The sequence below is a fragment of the Nelusetta ayraudi genome, unplaced genomic scaffold (assembly GCF_046127955.1).
Source record: "Nelusetta ayraudi isolate G7.1 ecotype Tasmania unplaced genomic scaffold, CSIRO-AGI_Nayr_v1 ptg000004l, whole genome shotgun sequence".
In the NCBI taxonomy this organism is placed as follows: Eukaryota; Metazoa; Chordata; class Actinopteri; order Tetraodontiformes; family Monacanthidae; genus Nelusetta; species Nelusetta ayraudi.
This window is the reverse complement of record NW_027466054.1, coordinates 16,535,532-16,558,150: the sequence shown is the minus strand read 5'-3', so window position 1 is coordinate 16,558,150 and position 22,619 is coordinate 16,535,532. Positions and strand designations below refer to the sequence as shown.

General features: G+C 48.1%; 3 protein-coding genes across 5 annotated transcripts; 2 read left to right on the top strand and 1 right to left on the bottom strand.

Annotated features, from left to right (window-relative positions):
• Positions 1 to 4,012: 4,012 nt before the first annotated feature.
• On the top strand, positions 4,013 to 8,466 carry taf5 (TAF5 RNA polymerase II, TATA box binding protein (TBP)-associated factor). The gene is made up of 11 exons (XM_076038534.1): positions 4,013 to 4,452; positions 5,151 to 5,379; positions 5,475 to 5,790; positions 5,887 to 6,050; positions 6,207 to 6,342; positions 6,431 to 6,551; positions 6,660 to 6,789; positions 6,921 to 7,085; positions 7,166 to 7,343; positions 7,625 to 7,802; positions 7,918 to 8,466. Exons 1-11 carry the CDS (start codon positions 4,029 to 4,031, stop codon positions 8,130 to 8,132), a joined length of 2,256 nt encoding a protein of 751 aa, XP_075894649.1. The 5' UTR covers positions 4,013 to 4,028; the 3' UTR covers positions 8,133 to 8,466.
• Positions 8,454 to 9,894, bottom strand: atp5md (ATP synthase membrane subunit k). Its single transcript, XM_076038579.1, has 4 exons — positions 9,766 to 9,894; positions 8,869 to 8,976; positions 8,672 to 8,765; positions 8,454 to 8,573 (listed from the first exon to the last, which is right to left on the bottom strand). The coding sequence occupies exons 2-3, from the start codon at positions 8,953 to 8,955 to the stop codon at positions 8,676 to 8,678; spliced, it is 177 nt and encodes a 58-aa protein (XP_075894694.1). The 5' UTR covers positions 8,956 to 8,976; positions 9,766 to 9,894; the 3' UTR covers positions 8,454 to 8,573; positions 8,672 to 8,675.
• A 57-nt stretch (positions 9,895 to 9,951) lies between these two features.
• pdcd11 (programmed cell death 11) lies at positions 9,952 to 22,610 on the top strand. Of its 3 annotated transcripts, none has more exons than XM_076038520.1 (36): positions 9,952 to 10,074; positions 10,574 to 10,696; positions 10,813 to 10,956; positions 11,192 to 11,356; positions 11,479 to 11,640; positions 11,746 to 11,863; positions 11,965 to 12,137; positions 12,231 to 12,338; positions 12,426 to 12,632; positions 12,718 to 12,842; positions 12,944 to 13,004; positions 13,137 to 13,283; positions 13,390 to 13,641; positions 14,658 to 14,807; positions 14,907 to 15,101; positions 15,228 to 15,398; positions 15,517 to 15,730; positions 16,186 to 16,338; positions 16,908 to 17,020; positions 17,134 to 17,627; positions 17,719 to 17,781; positions 17,873 to 17,969; positions 18,109 to 18,198; positions 18,296 to 18,398; positions 18,513 to 18,690; positions 18,783 to 18,839; positions 18,930 to 19,052; positions 19,136 to 19,258; positions 19,439 to 19,610; positions 20,097 to 20,234; positions 20,348 to 20,491; positions 20,808 to 21,058; positions 21,161 to 21,329; positions 21,411 to 21,564; positions 21,660 to 21,825; positions 22,204 to 22,610. In XM_076038520.1, exons 2-36 carry the CDS (start codon positions 10,595 to 10,597, stop codon positions 22,373 to 22,375), a joined length of 5,454 nt encoding a protein of 1,817 aa, XP_075894635.1. In that variant the 5' UTR covers positions 9,952 to 10,074; positions 10,574 to 10,594; the 3' UTR covers positions 22,376 to 22,610. The 3 variants fall into 3 exon arrangements, with proteins under 3 accessions (XP_075894635.1, XP_075894626.1, XP_075894618.1); XM_076038511.1 differs by having other exon boundaries at positions 9,953 to 10,074; positions 16,189 to 16,338; positions 20,345 to 20,491; XM_076038503.1 differs by having other exon boundaries at positions 9,953 to 10,074; positions 20,345 to 20,491.
• Positions 22,611 to 22,619: the final 9 nt, after the last annotated feature.

Below are 22,619 nucleotides of genomic sequence, written 5' to 3'. Positions count from 1 at the left end.
GTACATACGCCATGCAGAGCCGTCACCAGCAGCCTCCCATCCTGCCTCTGTCTTGTCTCCTCAGTGATTAAACCGGGTGAAAATGCACTTCCTCCGCGTTGCTATTGGCTACCGGAGCTCCCCTCTTACATCACTTTTTTTTTTTTACACTGCCGCCACTGTTGAGCTCCCTTTACGGGCTATTGCGCTAGCACGCCTCGCGCCCTCCCTCTCCACCTGCCTCTCACCGCTGCACCATCACCTCCTCGCCTCCACCTACCCTTCCTCCCCCACCCCGTCTCTCTATTAACAGACTTTGAAGGCAGCAGCAGCAGCACCGGCCCTTGCCCGCCCCCTCCTGCAAACCCTGACCCTCTCGCCACACCGCCCGCCTCCTCTCCTCTGTTTCCTGCCCATTCCTATCCTTCTTTCTCATTTTCTCTCCCTCCATCTTTCCCTCCCTCCCTCCCTCTCTCTTCGCTCCTCTGCCGGCGTTTTTTTCCACCCGCCTGTTCCGAGAGTCACACCTCATGAATTATTTACGTTCGGTGGGGAATTTTTGCAGCGTCTCCTGACCGTTTACTGCTCAAACACAGACGGGCATTCTGACAGGACAAAAAAAAAAGTGATTACCATTAACAGCGCAGGTAAGCAGAGCAGTTTAACTGCCTCTGGATAATTTACAGTGTCATTTTCAGAGTGCTGAGGTTGAGGGGAATTTAATCACCATCCTCAACTCAACCGCATTGTTTATTGCAACTGTAAATAATCCAACATGCAAATAGGTACTTTGAAATCCCCACAATCCTCCTCAAAATATGAACCAAGAAACAGAGAGCAAGACGCTGCCACGCCCTTCCCTGCTCTCCGAGGACGACCTCATTCTACTGCCACGCGCACCAACGTGCACGTTCACACTTTCCTGCAAAGCAAGGCCTCCCTCCATGGGATTTAATGGGAAAGAAAAATGAAATAAAGCTCAAATCTGAATTTTAAGATTGAACGACAATAACTCAAACTCTATTTCAGACTCCTGGTTGGTGGCGGGGAGGCTTCCAATCCTAATTAACACATCTGACAATAAAGTGTCCTTCACGTCTCTGCAGAGGACATTTCCCTGGCACATAAAGAAAACAGCTCGAGGGGTCATCAAACCTTCTACATAGAGACATAATAGTAAATGGTCCTTTAGTTTAAATCAGTGATGCATGGCACTGATTCCAGGTCTGGCCCAGATAGTATTAATACGCAAGCATTTACAACAGACTCTGAGAGGCCAGTTATCAACACACTCAGAAGAAATTTTGTGATTTTTTTTGACTGCCTCGCTGCAGAAAAAAAACACAAATTACATTTTAATGCTCTCATGCGCGTTGCGTCGCTCTGCAGCAGTGCGTATTTCAGTATTTCTTTTTAGGGTCCCACAAAGCCGTGTGTGCAGAGTGAAGCCACACCCTGCTGCCTCCTGAGAGAGACACAGGGAGGGAGGGAGGCGGAGAGGGTGGGGGTGAGTGAGGAATCCTCCACTGCTGCTTCTTCACATGCTGTTAGGAAGTGAGCAAAGTCATCACAGCGCAGGCATCAGAAAGGGCGGGAGGGGCATCGACTGAACATGCGTCCCACTGGTGAGCAAGTGAACTGGGTGGATGCTGACGTGCATGCAAATAGAGAGCTGTTCAGACGTGAATCGGCTCAAGATGGTCACCTTGCAGTGTCAGTCAGTAGAGAGTCAAAGAAGTGAAAGCAGGACTGGATCCTTCACTGGTGCATCTGCAGGACTGTCAGTGGGTGGGTGTTTTCCTGCTAAAATCGCCTTGCATATTATAAAATTAAATCAATGAAAACAAGATTGCCCTGCAAATAACAAATTAAAAGTTGTGCATGTAACAATTGAAAGCAGTGAACATGTAATAAGGGCGTTATGTATGGAATTATTATTCTAATATAACAGCAGTGTTGAATTAAGTCACGAGACGGCCTTCCTCTGACTTGAATAGGTACATACACGTATTGCCATTAAGCGTCAGGACAATTTAACCTCATTTCACTCTCTCAGTGCCCCAGTCCCAGCAGACTGCTGGTGTATAATCCATTAATATAATATCAATTATAACAATGGTACAGCCTCTTTAATTCCAGTGGATGCCAGCGTCTGTCGACATAAAAACAAATCAAAGTCACTGGAGAAGATCACATTGCCTGCTTTCATTGTCTTCCATCATGATTCAATCTTTTCAAAATAAAAGCACTTTAGCAGTGAAGGGAGGTGATCAAATAGAGAGGCACTCTACTTCACTGTGCTCCTAATGCCGTTGCAGGTGCTCAACGCTGCACTGGAACCGGTGAGGCGCAGCCGGCTCTTTGTTGACCATCTGCACAAAAGGGCAATTTTAAATCAATAACCTTAAGTCTCCAAAGTGTTTTAGGACACTCCCCCCTCATCATATTTGGCGGCTGGATGGGTAGCAGCCACAGCTGGCAGCCATCTATCAAACCACACTGCTGCTGATCACAGACACTGGTGGTTTGATTTTAATTGGGGGGGGGGTATCTTCACTCCCAGGTCAGCAGCAACACCATGAGCGCACTGGCCACGCCCTGGAATGCTGATGTGAACATGTGTCTCCCTTTTCACCCACAAGCAAACCACCTTGTCCATCACCCCCTCCCCATCCTGCAACCTCCACGCAGAGCTATGCCACTGCAATGTTATACAACACAAAGCCGACCCTAATGGGAACTGTTCTTTTGTCCAAGCTCCAGAGTCAGAACCATGATATCCAGGAAGGAGAAGCTTCGGCAAGCACATCTAAAATTTATATCTCTGTGCACTGCAAATATTCTCTTACACATTTCTGATGAATATTTCAGACGTCAGCAACATATTTAAATATTTTAGACTTTTTTTTAGACACTGTGCAGCTTGTTTGATCTCTCCGCATTTGTTTTCATTATAAAATGTGTGCTGTTTTTCTGCTTTTTATCATTATGCATATATTATTGTCTGTAAGAATTGCTATGAAAGTTTTAATCCACATGGTTTTTGTAGCAAATTATGGAATGGTGTTTGTGATAGTTTTAGAATTGCCATCTGCTTCAAGTTTTTCTGATGACAGCCTCCTGTAGATGAAAACAGATGTTGTGTTCACCAGAAGATGCACAGTCAGCTATATGAGAATATTTTACACCATCAGTGTTTGGATAGGCAGAAATCCAAGCTCAGCAGAATGAAAAAAGATCAAAACAAAAGAGATCTAACAACAGTGTTCACCAGTGATATTAGTTCTATCAAGCCTTTTTTTTTTTAAACAATATATTAAATCTTTTTTTTTTTGTTGCTTTACAGTTTTCTCACTGTTGTGAAAATAAAATTTACATCAGATACGTCAGATAAGAAAAATAGATTTCATCTTTTTACACAATATGTTTTATATTTTAATACTCTTTGATTTAAACACCTTATTTTATGACTTCATATCAAATAGTAATGTTTGGATTCTATTTAATTTGTTCCATTTTTCTTTTCATCCGGATAAAGACTCTTAAAGCATCAAACTACTGTCGTTGAGTTCATTAGGGAAACAGTGGGGCCAAGCTGCCACCGCCTGGTGCAAGATGGAACATATCTTAGTAATACGTTTTTCAGATTCTTTTTTCTTTTTCTTTTTTTTTACTTAATAAAGTTTTGGCCTTTTTTGTTTTTTGTTTGTGTTTTTAAATTTACAGATATCTGGGAGAAAAAACATAATTACAAAATAATATATACGGTTTCCAATGCGTACAATATGCTTAGCCTGAGATTAATGTTGCAGTCACTGCAATAGCTTTGATAAGAAAATAAGACTTAATATATTAAAGATTTGATACACGAAACAAAATCTATCAGAAATAAATACACATAAAATCTCATAATGTTGAATTCCAAAAGAAGGCGGGGCTTGTACAAACAGAGCATGACGTAGCATCACAAAGGACCAATCAGACGACGCGATCCAGCAGAGTCGTTCTACGCCGGTTACAAGACTCACACATGCGCATTTCATTTCGCAATGGCGGCCGTTCAAGGAGGGCTCATCGAGTCGGTGGACAAAAAAGAGACAACAGTCGAGCCATCCGAGGAGAGCGCGGGCAATAACTCCAATAATGCGAGCGATGGAAGACTCCTCTCCCCGACGCCCGCCTCTGGTGCTCCGGCCGGCGGCAATAACGCCGCCGGTGCCGGAACCCCGACGGACCAGCAGACGCTGCTGGCGGTGCTGCAGTTCCTGAAGAAGAACAACTTGGCCGAGTCGGTCGAAATTTTGCGTCGCGAAGCGGGATTACCGGAGGATTCGGCGGACGCCAAGGCAGGCGACCCTTCCGCGGCCGGGGCCGCCGGGAACAGTGCGGACCAGGACGGCGGGGATGCGAGCGCTCTCCTCAGCCGGGTGACCGTCTCCGCCGCCGTCGCTGCTGCTCCGGCGCCCAGTAAAGGTAGTTTGATTGCTCCGCTGTTGTATCGTTTGGCGCCCCGCGTGAACTGTTGCTCCAGCAACAGCAGCCGTGTTTCTCACACGAATGACTACATTTACTACTATATAATGACAATAGTCACTAGGAATGTCAGCCTGAGCGTAAACTTTTCTTTTTTTTTTTTTTTTTGTCAGTATCTGTATTTATAATATTAACAGCTCAATAGCATATATAGCAATGTTTAGGTATCGCAAGGTAAAACGTAAACAACGTTTTGCGTGTAGCCTCTAATCCTTGAACGTCCCAGAACATCCAGAAAATAAAACTATTACTTGCTCTACGTCTCAGAAAGTTTGTGCTATGAAACATATTTCTGGAAATAAGCCCTTGGTGATGTCACAAACTACACCTAGGCCTGTTTTGTTTCTGAGACTGCTAAGATTTTCGTTTTAAAAGGACATCAAGGTATTTTAGAAAAGAAAAGAGACAATTTACAGCAACATATTTACGATTATCGTATGTTCAGAACTTTTAAGGAGATGTTCATACTTCTTTGTTTCCACTGTGAACTCCAGTCTTCGTCATGCGACGCATTGGGAGCCCCGTCAAACTGTGGCCTGAGCTCCCAAACCGAACAGACGGCAGCGTGAACGTTGTTAATCGATACTGCAAACACTTTGTTGAGTGAGTGAAGAATGATGTTTCTCCCTCCGCCGCAGCTCGCAGCGAGGACCAGCCGGACGTCAACGTGGTTCTGTCGGCATACAGCCAGCAAGGCGACCCAGTGCTGTATGAAGTTTACTACAGCAGTCTGAAGAAGTTCATCGAGTCAGTTTTGGACTGCCACAGAGCCGAGCTGTCACAGGTCTTCTACCCGCTGTTTGTGCACATGTACCTGGAACTGGTGTACAACACCCACGAGAATGAGGCCAAGGCCTTTTTCAAAAAGTAGGTTCTCGCTTTTACCCCTTCCAGATTGTCTTGCAAGCGGAACAACTGAACACTAGCAGTAACTGCACTTTCTATTTTTCTTCCACCCCAAGGTTCAGCGGCGACCAGGAGTGTTACTACGAGGACGACCTGCGCATCTTGTCCAGCCTCACCAAGAGAGAGCACATGAGAGGCAACGAGACCCTGCTGGACTTCCGCACCAGCAAGTTTGTGCTGCGCATCTCGCGCGACTCCTACCAGCTGCTCAAGAGGCACCTGCAGGAGCGTCAGAACAACCAGATCTGGAACATCATCCAGGAGCACCTCTACATCGACATCTTCGACGGCATGCCGCGTAGCAAGAGCCAGATCGACGCCATGTCCGGCAGCCTGGCGGGGGAAGCCAAGCGAGAGGCCAACAAGGCCAAGGTCGGATCTCAGGAAGAGCGCACGCCCGCCCGCACACAGTGGGACAACGTCCCGTTATTGATGGTGCAAGTTTCTTTTTGCTCATAACTCCATCAGGTTTACTACGGACTGCTGAAAGAGCCAGAGATCGAGCTGCCGCTTGATGACGAGGACGAGGAGGCTGAGAACGAGGAGGGCAAACCCAAGAAGAAGAAGCCCAAGAAGGACAGCATGGGCTCCAAGAGCAAGAAGCAGGACCCCAATGCTCCTTCACAGACAAGGTAACAAGGACGCGACTCTTTGATGTTCTTGTATCCATGACTGTTTCCGTTTTGATGAATGTATAAGGTTTAAATCAGACATTGTCACATTTTAATACCTTATTTGCTCGCTGAAACTTTTTCTGTGGCTTTTATCTGTCATGTGTTGTTGTCCAGGATTCCTTTACCAGAGCTGAAGGACTCTGATAAGTTGGACAAGATCATGTACATGAAGGAGTCCACCAAGAAGATCCGCCTGGGACCAGAAAACCTGCCTTCAATCTGCTTTTACTCTTTTCTTAACGCTTACCAGGTAATAACCCGCTGCGTGTCAGACGGGTTAAGACGTGTATTTGCCAAGTTCAAGGTGGGGAAAGAATGACTTTGCCTCCCCCCCGCAGGGTCTGACTGCAGTGGACTTCACGGACGACTCGAGTCTGATCGCAGGCGGCTTTGCCGACTCCACGGTGCGAGTGTGGAGCGTCACGCCAAAAAAGCTCCGCAAGGTCAAGTCCGCTGGAGGTACGATGCCCGAGGGCGGCTTGTGAATCTCTGATCGCTGCGCTGAAAATCTCTGGCTTACCCCATCGACATTACACCTTTGCATCCTCTCTACTTCTCTCTCTGCAGACTTGAATCTGATCGACAAAGAGTCGGACGACGTGCTGGAGAGGATCATGGACGAGAAGACGGCCAGTGAGTCCAAGATCCTCCACGGACACAGTGGGCCTGTGTACGGCGTCAGCTTCAGCCCAGACAGGTGCCAATCAAACCTGATTCCAATGCATTTTGAATATAATTTGACAAAATACGCAAACCAGCATAAACTGATCGTTGGATGGTGTGCACCTTGCCCGTGTCTCTCCTCACCTTCTTCCCTTGGTCTTCTAGAAACTACCTGTTGTCGTGTTCGGAAGATGGAACGATCCGACTGTGGAGTCTCCAAACGTTTACTTGCCTCGTTGGCTACAAGGGCCACAACTACCCTGTGTGGGACACCCAGTTCTCCCCGCACGGATATTATTTTATCTCCTGCGGACACGACCGGGTGGCTCGGTAAGAAATGGCCGCCTCTGAAACGCCGGCCGCTCATTAAACACGTCTTTAAACACATCCGTCATGGTTGTCTCTGGCAGTCTGTGGGCCACAGACCACTACCAGCCTCTGCGGATATTTTCCGGACATCTGGCTGACGTCACCTGCTCCCGCTTCCACCCCAACTCCAACTACGTGGCCACGGGCTCGTCGGATCGCGCCATTCGGCTTTGGGACGTCCTGACCGGGAACTGCGTTCGCATCTTCACCGGACATAAAGTGAGAAGAATCTACAGAGTAGATGATTGACAGGATTTTGTTTTGTTAGACTTTCTTTTTTACTTCATCCCACCAGCGTGCTTGTGATTATGGTGGCAAAATTGCTTGTAGGAGTTAAGGCACAGATAAGTGGCACTGAAGTTGATTTTGACTAAATCCTAAATTGTTTTACCTTTATCAGATTGTTTGATGGTTATTCGTAGCCACAATATAAAAAAACACGAGTTTGACAGTAACAGTAGCTGAGCTTGGCATGTTTTTTTTTTTTTTGTCTTCCTCAGGGGCCCATTCATGCGCTGGCTTTCTCGCCGAGTGGGAAGTTCTTGGCCTCGGGGGCCACGGACGGTCGAGTGCTCCTCTGGGACATCGGCCATGGACTCATGATCACAGAGCTTAAAGGCCACACGGACACGATCTACGCCCTGAAGTTCAGCAGGGACGGAGAGATCCTGGCCTCAGGTGGGCGATTTGCACAATCCAACAAGCGGTTTTAAACACAACCCCATTAAATATGCAACATGCTTTTTGACCGTTTCAGTTGTCAGCATTTCTACTTTATCCCCCACTCTTTTAGGATCAATGGACAACACAGTGCGCCTGTGGAATGCCACGAAGGCGTTTGATGACTTGGAGACTGATGACTTCACAGCAGCCACTGGACACATCCACCTGCAGGACAACTCGCAGGAGCTTCTGCTGGGCACCTACACATCCAAATCCACACCCGTCACGCATCTTCACTTCACCCGCAGGAACCTGCTGCTGGCTGCCGGCGCCTACAATCCCTGACACTGAACTGAGTGGATGAACATCCGTAGAAGATTGAAACTTCTTGACCAAGAGACCAGAGGGTTTTGTGCAGCATCAGCACAAACACCCTTGCAGAGTTAGGCTACCCATTCATTCCGATTCTTGCCCTGAAGCCAACACATTACCCATTTCCCCTCAATGAAGAGAAGTGCCATTGTTGATTGAGGACTCTTTTTAAAGTCACTGCCATGAACAGCTTTGTTTAACACATGGCTGCTGTGTCTGTATCATAGTCTTTTATATATCTAAAAAGAAAATTAAAAAAAAAAAAAGTCCTAATGCTGTAAATAAAACAATTGCTTTTTTTTTTTAACGTTTTGGGCATACATGTTTATTGTTAACACAGGAAATCCAAATAGTCACTTTATTACAAGCACGTCCAGCCCCAGCTGATTTAAAAATGACGGTCAAAATGGAGACCTACAGAGGGAGAGAGCGAGAGAGAGAGAATGTCAGGTTACAGCAAGTAGTCGTAGTCCAATAGGAAGTGCAGAGTGAGGGAATGGCGGTGCACCTACATGTTTACTTTTGTGCGATAGCCGCCTGTTTCTTGGGCTTCAATTTGTAGAAAAGGAAAATGCTCAGCAGGCTTGCATATGTGGCCAAAACGCACTGGAGAGTGCAGACAACAATATCAGACAATCATTTCAGCATGACAGTTGTTGTTTATTGTGGAACACTGGTCTCATTATAAATTGAATGCTTGACAACTTACGTTCCTCCTGCCTGTAATAGTGTATGCATTGAAATACTTGGCCATCCCAGTGAACTGGTGCTGGGTTCCGGCATCGTGTCCTCCCATGGTGGATATCTGGTGATGGTCCTGTCGCAAAAGAGGAGAGTAAAAAAACCATTACGGAATCATTGCTGGAGGGAGTTAATGTGCGTCCTCTAGTTATTTAATAGAAACTTTCCCAGTAATTTAACCATTAAATCCAAATTGGAGTTGGAACATTCATTTACTTCTGACAAATAATTGGAGGTATCCAAATCGCAAATTTAGAGCGAATACTAAAAAGGTCTTTGGAGGTTTCTAAGAAATGTATTAGTTCGTCTGAAGAGCATGGCTAAAGTCAAGTTCGCTAATCATGTGTCCTTCGAATTGGAAAGGTTTATGAAAATACTAAACGCAGTAATAATCATACGATGTCCTTACAACACGGAGGGGGGGAAATCGGAGTATCGTCCCGTTATTGCATAATATAATATGCAGTTTACAAGTAGTTTGGTTAAGCTGCAAGTGGCTAGCGTGTTAAAACAAGCGAGTAGTGAGTGTGCTTTTGATAGGATTTCTTTCAATAAAATAGCTTCGTGCAAAAACACACCAATGTCAAAAGTGCAATGACACTGCCAAGTGCGCTAACACGCAGGTATTTCATTCAACTGACTTTGACTGGCCATAGCAGCAATAGCACACTAGCTTGTCTAATTCAGTTTGACGTTAGCTTTCTGGGTTAGCTTGATAGCTAATTTAATGTTCAACTCCTCGACTGACTCAGTTTCTTTGGTCAGAAGTGGGTTTTCCATTAAATTACATTCTCACTATTTCGTCTGTTATTTTAGATCTGGAGTTAATGGGATAATTTCGGAAAATGAGCCGTAAAGTTCTTACCTTTGACAGACGACCGCTGTGCTAACAGAATGAGTGTGGTGCCCTTCAGCAGAGGCCGCAATGCTTCATAGAGAAGGAAGTCCCGCCTACTAATGCAGGCCAAAACGCTTTTCTATTGGTCTACAATAACGTCGCGCAAACGCGTATCCATGATCGAAATCTCTTTGGTTGAAAGGCTGCCACTTATTGAATCTCGTACATGATTGGTGGATGAGCCGTCCGCCCATTTGAGTTTTTCTTCCGGTTCGGGAACATGGCGTGTTGCTGAACAGCATGTGAGTTTTGGTGATCACAGGCCGGAGATTAAAGGTAAGCAAATGTGATTTCGCCTACAATTTTGTACTGTACGTTTACTTTCTTTCTTTTTTTTTCTATCTTAAAAAAGGAAACATAAACGTGCGTGTTTTTTGTTTAGCACAGCCAATGTTAAGCCCCAGTTATATAATTGGGTGGCCGATATATTGTTTCTCATGCATTCTGGTTTTTAAGTTGGGGTGAAACCGCATGCCGACTAAAACGAATAAACTGCTTTTATTTTTCCAACTAAAATATTGTCGCGATCATAAGAATTACATCTGATTTGAGAAAAAAAAAATAAAAAATAAAAATCCAACTCTAGCTGCCGTGGCTCAGATAGCTACAGATGTGGTATTACTCGACTATTCATTCTAACCCCCATCCCTCCCTGCAACCAAGTCACACACTGGGTTGAAGCTTGTTTACAAGTGTTGGTGACTTGGGGTGAAATTCTCTCATGTATCATCAGTTGACAAGGGATATCGTCGTCTCGTGCTTCTCTGTTCGACAGACATCTGAATCGACATCAAACATGGCAACAACGGAGGAGGACTTCCCTCGTGGAGGCATCGCAAAGCAGCCCGTGGAGAGCAGGATAGTGGTGCAGCGGGCCGAAGTGGACAACTTGTTCCAGGTAGTCTGATCAGCCAGCTAGAAAGTTTTACCCTCAGACTCAAAGTGTAAAAACATTTCTGGCAGGTTTCGTTAAATCCAGTCAACTGTTTACAAGCACTTGCTTCCCTCTTGCAGACTGCTGAACAAAAGGAAAGCAAGAAAAGAAAGGGGGCCCCCAAAGATGGCATCAACAAATCCAAGAAGCCCAAAAAAGGGGGAAAGGAGGGTGGTCTGACCCTGAACGCCGCTGCCACAACCGTGGAGATCCTGCATATTAAGGTAATGGATTGGTACAGTCTGTCTCCCTTGTGTGATCAGAGGTATTCACCTCAATATTCTAGACATCAATCATTCATAGTATGAATTATAGTGTGCGAGCAAAACTCCACGCTTTACCCAAAAAAAACCTCCTCATGGAGAGGTTAAAAACACTGTGAATAAAGAGGATTTTCTCTTTTCTGAAACTGGACTTTTTGTGGGGTTTTTTTTGTTTTTTTTTTTTATCATTTTCTAGAATGTGAAGGAGGGCATGCTGATACTGGGCTGCGTGAAGGAGGTCACAGACTTCGAGGTGACGGTCAGTCTGCCCTGTGGCCTGCAAGGCTTCCTTAGTATCAAGAACATCTGCGAGTCCTACGCCAAGCAGCTCAGTAAGCAGCTGGATGCGGACGATTCAGAGGTAGGCCCACTTGTTGATGCAGTAAGCACAATGTGTGTTGCGATTCAATTTTGCTTCTTTTCTATTTTAAATGAATAATAATAACAAAAAACAAACCCACGTCGCTGCTTGTCCCTCTGCAGGAGATCGACTCGCTGCCAAACATCTTCCATCCTGGCATGTTGATCAGGTGTGCGGTTGCCAAGTTGGACACGTCGAAAGGAGGCATGCTCAGCATCCAGCTGTCAATCAACCCGCAACAGGTCAACAAGGCTCTCAGCGCAACTGCCCTGAAAACCGGCATGGTGAGACGATCAGAAATACAGTGGTGACTCGTTGGTCCACAGTTTTTACTCATTTCCCTTTTTTAAAAAAAAAATCAATGGCCTCATTATTTTGTGATGTCACAGGTCTTGAGTGGGTGCGTCGACAGTGTGGAGGATCACGGGTACATCATTGATATTGGCGTCAAAGGGACCAAAGCCTTCCTGCCCAAAAAAGCTGCGCAACAGCACAACAACCAGGAAGGTAGGATCAAATATTTAACGTGGGATTGATTTGTCAGTCAACCATCTAATGCTGCATTTTTGTAAACCTAAAAATGGTTCTTCACTGGTTTTTGTGCTCAGACCTGAAAGTGGGTCAGTATGTGACGGCTGTGGTGGATCAAGTGAAGAACGAAGGGCGAGTGGTCCGATTCTCCGTCAGTCCCCCGAGCAGCCAGGACTGCGCCGAGGCTGCGCAGGGCTGGAACCTCACCAACATCCTGCCCGGACTGCTGGTCAAAGCCACTGTCAAAAAGGTAAGAGTCACTGTTCAGCTGGTGCGTGTTGCTGTGTGCATCACATGTTGAATCATTCCCCTGAAAATGTGAGTCTCTGTGTTTATCTTGCAGGTGACCAAGCACGGCTTGATCCTGAGCTTCCTGTCGTCGTTCAGCGGCCAGGTGGATTTTCTGCACATGGAGCCAGAGCAGGCTTCCAGCTATGAGCCAGGATCTGAGGTAAAACTCGTGCAGGGTTGTAGAAGGCGGTGCTTATATCCAGCTTGTCTTTGTCGTTTCCTCATGCTTAAACTTGTCTTCGCTCAGGTGCAAGCCTGCGTGCTCTACGTGGAACCATCCGCCCGTGTGGTGAGCCTCAGTCTGCGCAGCTACCTCGTCCAGCCGGGCGCCAGAGTCGACCCGTGTCCTGTCGACCGCATCGGCGAGGTGGTGGAGAACTGCAAGATCACCACCAGCCACCACATGTCTGGGGCCTTGTTGGAGCTGCCTGATCAGACCGTGACCTTCATACATGTGAGTCTGCACGTCATGTATCGCCATGCTTTTGACTGAAGAGCATGTGTGGGGACACTAGACTGATCGTCTGTGGTCCTAACAGAGGAACCACCTGAAGGAGCCCAAAGCCTCACTGAATGAGAACCGGCTGCAGGCCAAGGCCGAGCACACCTGCAGGATCCTGGACTTCAGCCTCATGGACCAGATGCACTTCGCAACTCTGCGAAAGTATGTGGCGCTGCATCAGACCTCCGCAGGAGTTGACCTCAGAGTTTTATTTCCATGTACTGAAAATTAAAAAAATATATTTATCACCTGTTTTATTTCAGGAGCGTGATTAGCAAGCCATTCTTTAGATACCATGATATCAAGGCCGGCCAGGTTGTGGAGGTGAGTTAAGATTGGTGTCCATGCAAGAATCCTTCCTTTTTCAAATCAAATTAACTTTCGGTTCCGTCTTTTCCTGCCAAACTCACTGTTGCCACTGTGTCTCATGTTGCCTCCTTTTCCTCTCCCTCCAAGGGGACAGTGTCAGTCCTGCTGAATCACGGCATGATGGTGCACCTCTCCGACCACATTAAGGGCCTGGTGCCGCGGACGCACCTGTCTGACATTGTACTCAAGAACCCCGAGAAGAAGTACGTGGAGGGCATGAAGATCAAATGTCGAGTGAGTCACCGACCGGCCCGCAGCGAGAAAGTCTCACAAATGCAACTGAAACTTGGTCGATTTCTTTTTTTACCAATGATCTTCCTGCGCAAACACGTTTGTGCAGGTGCTGTCAGTGGACCCGGACAAAAAGAAGTTGTACCTGACCAGGAAGAAGTCCCTGGTGGACAGCACCCAGCGCTTGTTCCTCAGCTACGATGACGCTCTCCCCGGCCGCGTCTCCCACGGCTACATCGTCTGCGTCAAGGACTTTGGCTGCATCGTCCGCTTCTACAACAACGTCAGGGGTCTGGTGCCGCTGCGAGAGCTCAGCTCGGAGATGATCATCAGCCCGGAGACGGTCTTCTACGTGGGGCAGGTGAGGCCACGCCGTTAGGCTGAAAGGATTTGGATTTGTCTCACATATCCACTGAGGAACGCAGTGATGGGCAGTAAGCGCGCTACAAGTAGCGACGCTACTCGCGTTGACAAACACATTTTCAGTAGCGTCAACGTAGCGCCGCTCCCTTTGAACCTAATAGCTTTTTCTTTAGCGTAGCTATTTTTAGACTCCAGTAGTGACGCAGCGTCACTCAGATGCTGCACGTTGCTGTCATGAGAAAACTGTCTGTGGGGAGAAAAAATAGTCCATGAAGATTGGTTGGTTTCGATATGATTATGTCAACTCATGATTGGGTAAGGTTACCCAATTAGAGGCAGGATAGGGCGGGTCATGCCGCTCCGACCAGGAAGCAGAGTCAAAACACCACGCGCGTGAGGTGCTTTAGGCATTTCCAGCACCAGCAGTGATGAAGAAGACGACGTCCAGGAGGTCAACAATAATTAATAATTCCTCTCCATGGCCGTATATCACTGCCATTTCCACAGTCTTTCCTCAAACATTTAGGAGATGGTACGGCAAGTAAATGTTAAAAGAAGGAAGACACATAAAGCCAGTCAGGGCTTGTTTTGAATTGTTCCAGTTTGTCTTATGATAAACAATCAAACTGTGTATTTTTTGCCTGCCTATTTGTTTGTGGAAAGTCGTTCTTGATCATGAAGTTGATAAAAAAAAAAAAAAAAAGTGGTGTCGATGTAGCTAGCTGCTTTTGCCAAGTAGCTACATTTATCTGGGGATAGCTTCTGCTGTAGCTAAGCTACATTTAATCGAGAGTAACTCGAAGCTTAACTTAGTACATTTTCCAAGTAGCTTGCCCATCACTGGAGTAAAGGCAGTATTGAATGAACCTTTAGTCTGCCACATTGAAACAGACACACAGATTTCTTACCGCTAGTTTAGTCCAGGACCTTGGAGGCTCATTTATCTGCATTAATGCAAGTCAAGTTGCTACTGTTCCAGCCATTTAAAAAGTGTTTCTGTCTTCTGGTTGCCAGGTGCTGAAGGCCAAAGTCCTTCAGTGTGACCCTGAGAAGTCCAAGATGGTGCTGTCCTTTAAGGCAGCGATAGATGGAGAATCAGAGGAAGCTGCAGCAGCAGCAGCAGCAGCAGCAGCTGCAGCCCAGTGTGACTGCGAGGTCGGGACGGTAAGTCAAAAACATCACTGCTCCCGTCTGCACGTCACTCGTCTCGACCGGCCGCCTTCTGACCTCCGCACTGTGTGTGTGTGTGTCTGCGCGGTGCAGAAGGTGGAGGCCAGGGTGCTGAAGAAGTCCGTCAACGGCCTGGAGGTGTCCATCCTGCCCGACGAGGTCCGGGCCATCCTTCCCACAATGCACCTGTCCGACCACACATCCAACTGCCCCCTGCTGTGGGAAGGCCTGCAGGAGGGCGACAACATCTCCAGCCTGGTGTGCTGCAGCAGGAACAAGCAGAACATCGTATCCTCTTCATGAAGCCCGCTAACCTTTCTGAGAGTCACTGACCAACCTCTGAGGCTCCGCAGGAAGTCAGTCTAACTTTTTAACAGCAGGTTAGTTGTCTTCCTTAACCGCTCCCCTATCAAGACCCTCACCAAGAAGCCGACCGCGAGGTGGGCCCTGGAGGAAGGGATGTTCGCCAAAGATTTCTCCGAAATAAGCGTTGGAATGCAGCTGATTGGCTGGATTAAAAACATCATGCCCTACGGCGTCTTTGTGGAGTTCCCGCACGGCCTCGTCGGTCTCGCGCCCAAGTCTGTGAGTTAAAAAAATCAGAAGAACACACAAAACCAAATCATTAAATCGCTGCAAACGCTGCAAGCTTTTCGAGCCGCCGCCCTCACCGCCGCCGCTCCCCTGGCCCCTCCCCCCTCAGGCAATGGCCGACCGGTTCATCGGCAACACGGCCGAGGTCTTCCAGCTGGGCCAGACGGTCTTCGCCAAAGTCACCAACCTGGACGAGGAGAAGCGCCGCTTCCTGGTCACGCTGAAGATCACGGAGGTCATGAGTCCGGAGAGCGAGCCGCAGACCCGACTCATCAACGGCCTGAACGAGAGGAAGGCCGCAGCCGAGATGTTGGCTGCCAGAGGTGAGAGCGTGAGAGAGTCCATCGGCTTCAAAGTGTCATTTATTATTTATTCATTATTTATTATGCATTTATATATTCAACCCGTTCTGTAAAGTCCAATACAACATTGTTGAAACCCTTTTTTCACCGATGGCCACATCAATGTTATGGTTGCTCTAAACATGACGGTGTTATTCATAACTCTACAAAATAATAATTTCCATGTTTGATGAGGATGGCATTGTCTGTGAATGGAGATGACGCTGTGAAAAAGTAAAGTCTGAAGATCGTGAATTGTTGGAGATGGAGTTCATTGTTGTTGCACTTTAATGCGTCACAGGGCGTCATTTTAAAACAACCCAATGATCTAAGACACAGCTTACGGCCCGCATATGATGACTCGTTGGCCCAGCTCTGGTCTGCGCGCTGCAAGTTTGGCAACATGCGATCTAACGTTCAGTTGTCTCGCCCCTCAGAAGGCGGTGATCTACGCCAGCAGCTGCTCGCCCTGTCGGCGGGCGAGAAGCTGAAGCTGACAGTGGACCAGACGTCCAAGGACAGCGGCGCCACCTTCAAGTCCGACGACCTGGCCGGCGTTTCCATATCGGCCTCCAGGCAGCACGCCATGGGTGCGTAGGCACAGCAGCATGTTTTTTTTAGCCAACTCTTAACATATTGTTGCTTCTGCTGTGATCGATCGGGACGGAACAGCATTGCAGTCTCACGGCACCGTTTAAAACCTCCACTGAAGTCTGCAGTCTTTACCTGAAGTGTCATGTGATGTTTCCTGTCGTGTGTTGGTTGTCAGCTGATGAATGCATCACACTGGAAATTGAAAAAAAAAAACAACCCACATTTATGGAGTGAATTAAAACAGTTTTGCAAGAAATTGCTTCACGTCAAACTTTAAAACTCACTGAAGCATCAGTAGGTTCACTTTTCTCTTGGACCATCTGCCTTTCTAAAATGCTGCTGCTGCTGCATTTCTATGAGTTTGGTGCAAATCTGCTCTTTCTTACCCGAGTTATTTTTCCCTGCAACACCTGTTTTTAGAAACTGTCACATGTCCAAAAAGACCATCGAGACTCTTTTTATTCTGCGACTTTGCAGAATTGACAATAATGTTGCATCCCTCACTGATAGCTGTTCTGTTTTTTCAAAATATGTAATCACATTTTGTTTCTTTCCTGATGAACAGGTGTGAACTTGAACCCAGGGCAAAAAGTTACCGCCATCATCCTCCACGCCGACGTCTTTTCGTCGTCTGTTGACGTCTCCCTCCTTCCCGCGCTGGTGGCGAAGAAGAAATCTGTAAATATTGATTTAACTGGCTTGGTGTTTCATGCTAAACGTCGGCACAACTACAGCAAGTGTAAAAAAAAACCCAAAAAACCCCAACTCTCTGACTCTTTTAATTTTTGCAGTTAACCGAAGGCTCAAAGTACACAGCAAAGGTGCAGCACGTTGGCAAAGACTTTGCCGTCATCTCATTGGACGACACGGCCCAGCTGACCGTCATCCAGACCAGAAGCCACCTGAACTCCGTCTTTGTGTCCGAGTCGGACCGGATGAAGCCCGGCTCCAGCCTGGCCGTGGAGGTGATCGAGGCCAGCTGCCAGGAGCTGCAGGGGCTCCCCCTAGTGTCCTGGCAGCGCAGCGCGGCCCCCAGCCGGTGCTCGGCCTCGGAGGCCGACCCCAGGGGCCTCTGCTTCGGGCAGACGGTGCAGTGCACGGTGAAGGCGGTGAAGCCCACGGCCGTCACGCTCACGCTGGAGGGCGGCGCGGTGGGGAGCGTGCACGTGTCCGAGGTGATTGACACATCTGAGATGTGCCCGGGAATCTTCCCCACGTCGTCGGTCAAGGTTGGCAGCGTGGTCTCGGCCAGGGTCATCGGAGGGCGAGAGGCCTCCAGTCACAGGTGGACGACGTCGTTCTTGTTTCTCACTGTTTGTTTTTTTTCTTTTACCTTTTGTTGAACCTCAATTTGATCTCAATTGTTTTTCTTTCAGATTCTTGCCGTTCTCTCACCCCAGATTTACTTACACCACGCCCGAGCTCACACTGATACCCAGGTACGGGCTTGCTTTCTACTCGTGCATCATCCTGTTAATAGCACAGTTTAGCATCCCAGTTGTTTTTGATCCATTTCTTTTCACTGTGCAGCAAACTGGATACGAGTACAGAACTGAAATCGGTCTCGGCTAAAGAGAAACTAAACAGTTATTCAGTCGGGGAAGAAATCACATGCTTTGTATCAAAGGTGAGCTTAGGAAACCGCTGCAGACTTCCTGTCTGGATGTTTTCATTTAACAGCTTTCCTAAAACAATCTGCAGTGATTAGAAGCTGACGAAACACTTTGAGGCAAATGAGCTGAACACGTATTTGCTCCTTTGCCCAGTTTCATCGAGACAGGAAGTCACTGGAGGTCACCACGCACCCCAGCGTCACTGGCACGGTCGACCTGCTGGCCATGATCGCTGATCCCAAGGTGAGATCATCACGGGCGAGAAGAAGCATCCAGTGAGCTGCATATTAAGAAGAACTGAATCTATAATCTGCGCAATTCTCCCTGATCTCAACCTCAGGATGCAGGACGTCTGCAGAAACTCTACAAGTTGGGCCAGGCGGTGCGAGCCAAGGTGGTGGAAGTGAGCAGCCAACCTCAGCGCCTTGTGCTCTCATTCACAGGTAGGGGGCACTGTTTTTATTCCACTACCTCTGACTGTTTTCTTTCATGTGGCACTGGATGGTTGGACTTTATTGATCCCAAACTGGGACTTGATCTCTCCGCTTGTCTTCCAGGTGACTACAGGCTGCAGAAGGGCGGTGTCACTGTGGGGATGGTGACCAACATTGTGCCCCAGTTCGGCCTCCAGGTCAGACTTCCCTTCGGAGCCATGGGGACGGTGGGTCTCATCGACCTGGCCGACGCCTACAAGCCAAAACCTCTGGCAGGGTTCAGCAAAGATCAGCTGCTCAGGTCGGTCGAGGCTTCAGCTGGGTTCGACCGCGCAGTGCCAATGTTGTCACAATCAGCATGAATAAGTTTGCGTTGTCATCCTCCGGCCTCAGGTGTTTCCTTCTGGAGAGTGAAAACGGGAAGTGGCAACTGTCTCTGCGTCCGTCCAGGTGGGAAGACGTCAAATCTAATTTCCACACAACACGTTTGGGGCTTCACGGCAAATCCTGCTCATAACTGACTCACTGGGTTCTTGCCAGACTGGACGCGGAGAACGCCAAACAAGCAAAGGACCCGGAAGTTTTGTCCGTTGACCACCTGGAGGCGGGCCAGATCATCAGAGGCTACGTCAAGTCGGCCGGAGAGCAAGGCGTCTTCATCAGGTGACTGAGAAGTTCACGCAGCGGGACGAACACTGACATCTCAGTTTTTGCAGTTTCACTGTAAATGTTCTTCATTGCTCCAGGTTGGCCACAAATATCACAGGAAGAGTCCAACTGCAGCACACCAGCAAGTTCTTTGTCAGCAAGCACAAGGTCCTGACGGAGCACCTGCCCGTCAACACGCTGCTCACCACCAAGATCATCAGGTACAAAAGGCGTTCACAGCTTCAGAAGAAGACGGTGACAGATGAGGACCCCTGGGTGTCGTCTCGTCTCCCCGCCGGCTCCTTTTTGCGCAGCACGTTTCGGCTGCGGCAAAATGAATCGGCCCCGTTGTCGCGCTGCGGTTATTTTTAGCCTCAAGCTCTTTCTATTCCTGTCCTCAGTATTGACAGGCAGGAGGAGCTGGTCAACCTCTCCCTGCTGTCGGAGGACACCGGCAAGCCGGACGTCCTCCCAGAGTCGCTGGGCCTGCCGCTGCACTTCACCGGAGAGGAGAAGAAGAAACACGATGCCGAGAGGATGAAGAAGAAGCGCAAACTTCCTGAGAGCGAACAGGTCAGCGAGCCAATGAGTGAATGAATGAGTGAATGAATGAATGAATGAATGAATGAATGCTCTCCTACTGTGTCCATGGTACTTTTTTTAAGCCGTTGCAGTTGACATTGAAATATCTTGAATGTTCCAAACTGAATAAATGAAGTTTTTCCTTTCACCCAGATTAAACATGTATATTTAATAAAAAGGATACATCAATAAATAAAATAAATCCTCTCGCTTTCATTTTAAACAGCTTTATAGATTAGCAGCTACTCAGCCTTTTCCAATATATAATCAGCCTTTACATAGATTAATGTATATATAAACCACTTCAATCCATAACCTCTCCAGTCATCAATCATTCATCCTTCATTCTGGCAGTCGATGATAGTCTGCTGCTTTCCAGCCCCACTCCAGTTTAGCCTGCAGCTCAGCTGGAAACATCATCAGTCATTAACATGATCTGTGACTCACAGTTGAAATCAATGTGTCCCAATATCCCAGAAACAAGCCCAGTCCGAGGTCGTGAAGAAGAAAAAGAAGAAGAAATCCAAGACCGAAGACAACGACAGCGGAGTGGAGGTCTACTTCAGAGAGGAGGAGGAGGAGGAGAAGAAAGGGGCGGAGCCTAAAGCTGCACCAGTAAGCCAGTAGATGTTCTTGACAGTCTGACGGGTCTCCATGGATTCGGTCGGTGAAATGTTTTTTATGCAGAATTGGAAGATGGATCTCTTTCTCTCTGCCCCTCTCAGCAGGTGGCACCCAGTTCAGCGGCTCCATCCAGGCTGCAAGTAGCAGCAGGTTTCTCCTGGGACGTCGGCCTCAGCTCCCTGAAACCTGCCTTGGCAGCGCAGGACAGAGACTCCAGTGATGGAGAGGATGAGGACATTGGCAGCAAGGTAGCACGGAAACATATCAGTGTATTTTACCTGACCTGTCGGCTGGAGGCCATTGAAAGGGAATTGAATAGAATAGAATAAACTTCATTGATCCCCAAATGGAAAATTTGTGGTGTCGCAACATCAACAATAAATATAACAATAAACAAACCTATCTGCAATTATAGTGCTAGGAAAAGCAGTAATAACAGTATCAATAATTAGCATCACCGCAACCCTTCTTTTTCTCCTTCTTCTTTTTCTCCTTCTTCTTCTTCTTCTTCTTCTTCTTCTTCTTCTTCTTCTTCTTCTCCTCTACCACTCTGTGGTCCTCCAGTCCCAGAAGAAGACGCGACACGAGCTGGAGCAGGAGAAGAAGCAGGCGGAGAAGGCCCTGGTGCAGCGTGAGGCCCAGCTGATGGACCCCAGCCTGCGGCCCGAGGACGCCGGCGCCTTTGAGCGCCTCCTCCTGGCCTCCCCCAACAGCTCGCTGCTGTGGCTCCAGTACATGGCCCACCACCTGCAGGCCACCCAGATCGAGCAGGCCCGCTCTGTGGCCGAGAGGGCCCTGAAAACCATCTCCTTCAGGTGGGGACAGAACTGCGTTGATTCCTTCGGTTAAGAAGTTTAGAAATGAATTAAAAAAAAACAAAAATGTTTTCTTTTTCATCCTGGAACCGTGGCTTGCAGGGAGGAGCAGGAGAAGCTGAACGTGTGGGTGGCCCTGCTCAACCTGGAGAACATGTACGGCACCGAGGAGAGCCTGAAGAAAGTTTTTGAGAGGGCGGTGCAGTTCTGCGAGCCCATGCCCGTGTACCAGCAGCTGGCCGACATCTACGCCAAGAGTGAAAAGACCAAGGTTTGATCCCCCCCGCCTCGCCGTTAAAATCATCCTCCTCGCCTGCGTGTCACCTGACCTGCCTCGCCTCTGCCCCCCCAGGAGGCGGAGAGCCTGTACAAGACCATGGTGAAGCGCTTCCGCCAGGACAAGGCCGTGTGGCTGAGCTACGGCACCTACCTGCTGCAGCAGGGCCAGAGTGACGCGGCCGCGGCCCTCCTGCAGAGGGCGCTGAAGAGTCTGCCCTCCAAAGAGAGTGCGTATGGCCTCGCCTCGATGTGGGAATGTGGGTGCGTCTCCGCTGGCTTCAAGCGTCATTATTTGTTTGTTTCCCCCCCACCCCCCTCCCAGGTGTGGACGTGATCGCTAAGTTCGCTCAGCTGGAGTTCCGCTACGGCGACGCCGAGCGAGGCCGCAGCATGTTCGACAAGGTGCTGAGCAGCTACCCCAAGCGCACGGACCTGTGGTCGGTCTTCATCGACCTCATGGTCAAGTACGGAGCGCAGAAGGAAGTCAGGTGAGATCGTTTTTGCCCACTGACACATTGAATTTGTTGTGTTGCTGTTTGATTCAAGTGCAGCCTTCGCCATGATTTTTATGTTGCTTGCTAAAATCAGCCCTGTGTGATGTCACAAAGGGTGCTGATAGTGACAACGCCCCGCGGCCAGGTGTTGGCTCCACCCTCTGAGTTGGCCGCCTTGTTTGATCCCCTTACAAACATGTAAATAGAGGTAGAAAGCACCACCTTTATGAACGACGTTAAACTTTTGTGCAGATGACTGTAAACAGGGGGTTAATACATACCTTTGTCCGAAGAGCTTCTCGGTTTATTGACAATGTGAAGCTGACCTTGAGTCCAGCTCCTAGTTCTCCAACCCTCTCCTGTCTCCTCCAGGGCACTGTTTGACCGCGTGATCCACCTGAGCCTCTCGGTGAAGAAGATCAAGTTCTTCTTCAAGCGCTACCTGGAGTACGAGAAGAAGCACGGCACCCCCGAGAGCATCCAGGAAGTCAAAGAGAAAGCCATGGAGTTTGTGGAAGCTAAAGGCGCCGATGCTGCCAAATAATGAGCAGAGAGCACAATGATACAGACGAAGTCGTCGCTCTGTGTGGGGACAATAGTCGTGGTGTGAACTTTGACCTGGTTATCCAGATCTGTGTCACCCCACAAATTGTACCCTTGTAATTATGCTTTTTATTATTGTTGTTTTTGGACCTGATGGTTTAACAGCAAACTTTTTTTTTTTTTATATGAGACTGCTTGTTATGACCTATAAAGAAACTCAATTCAAACACCTGCAACGTTTTCTG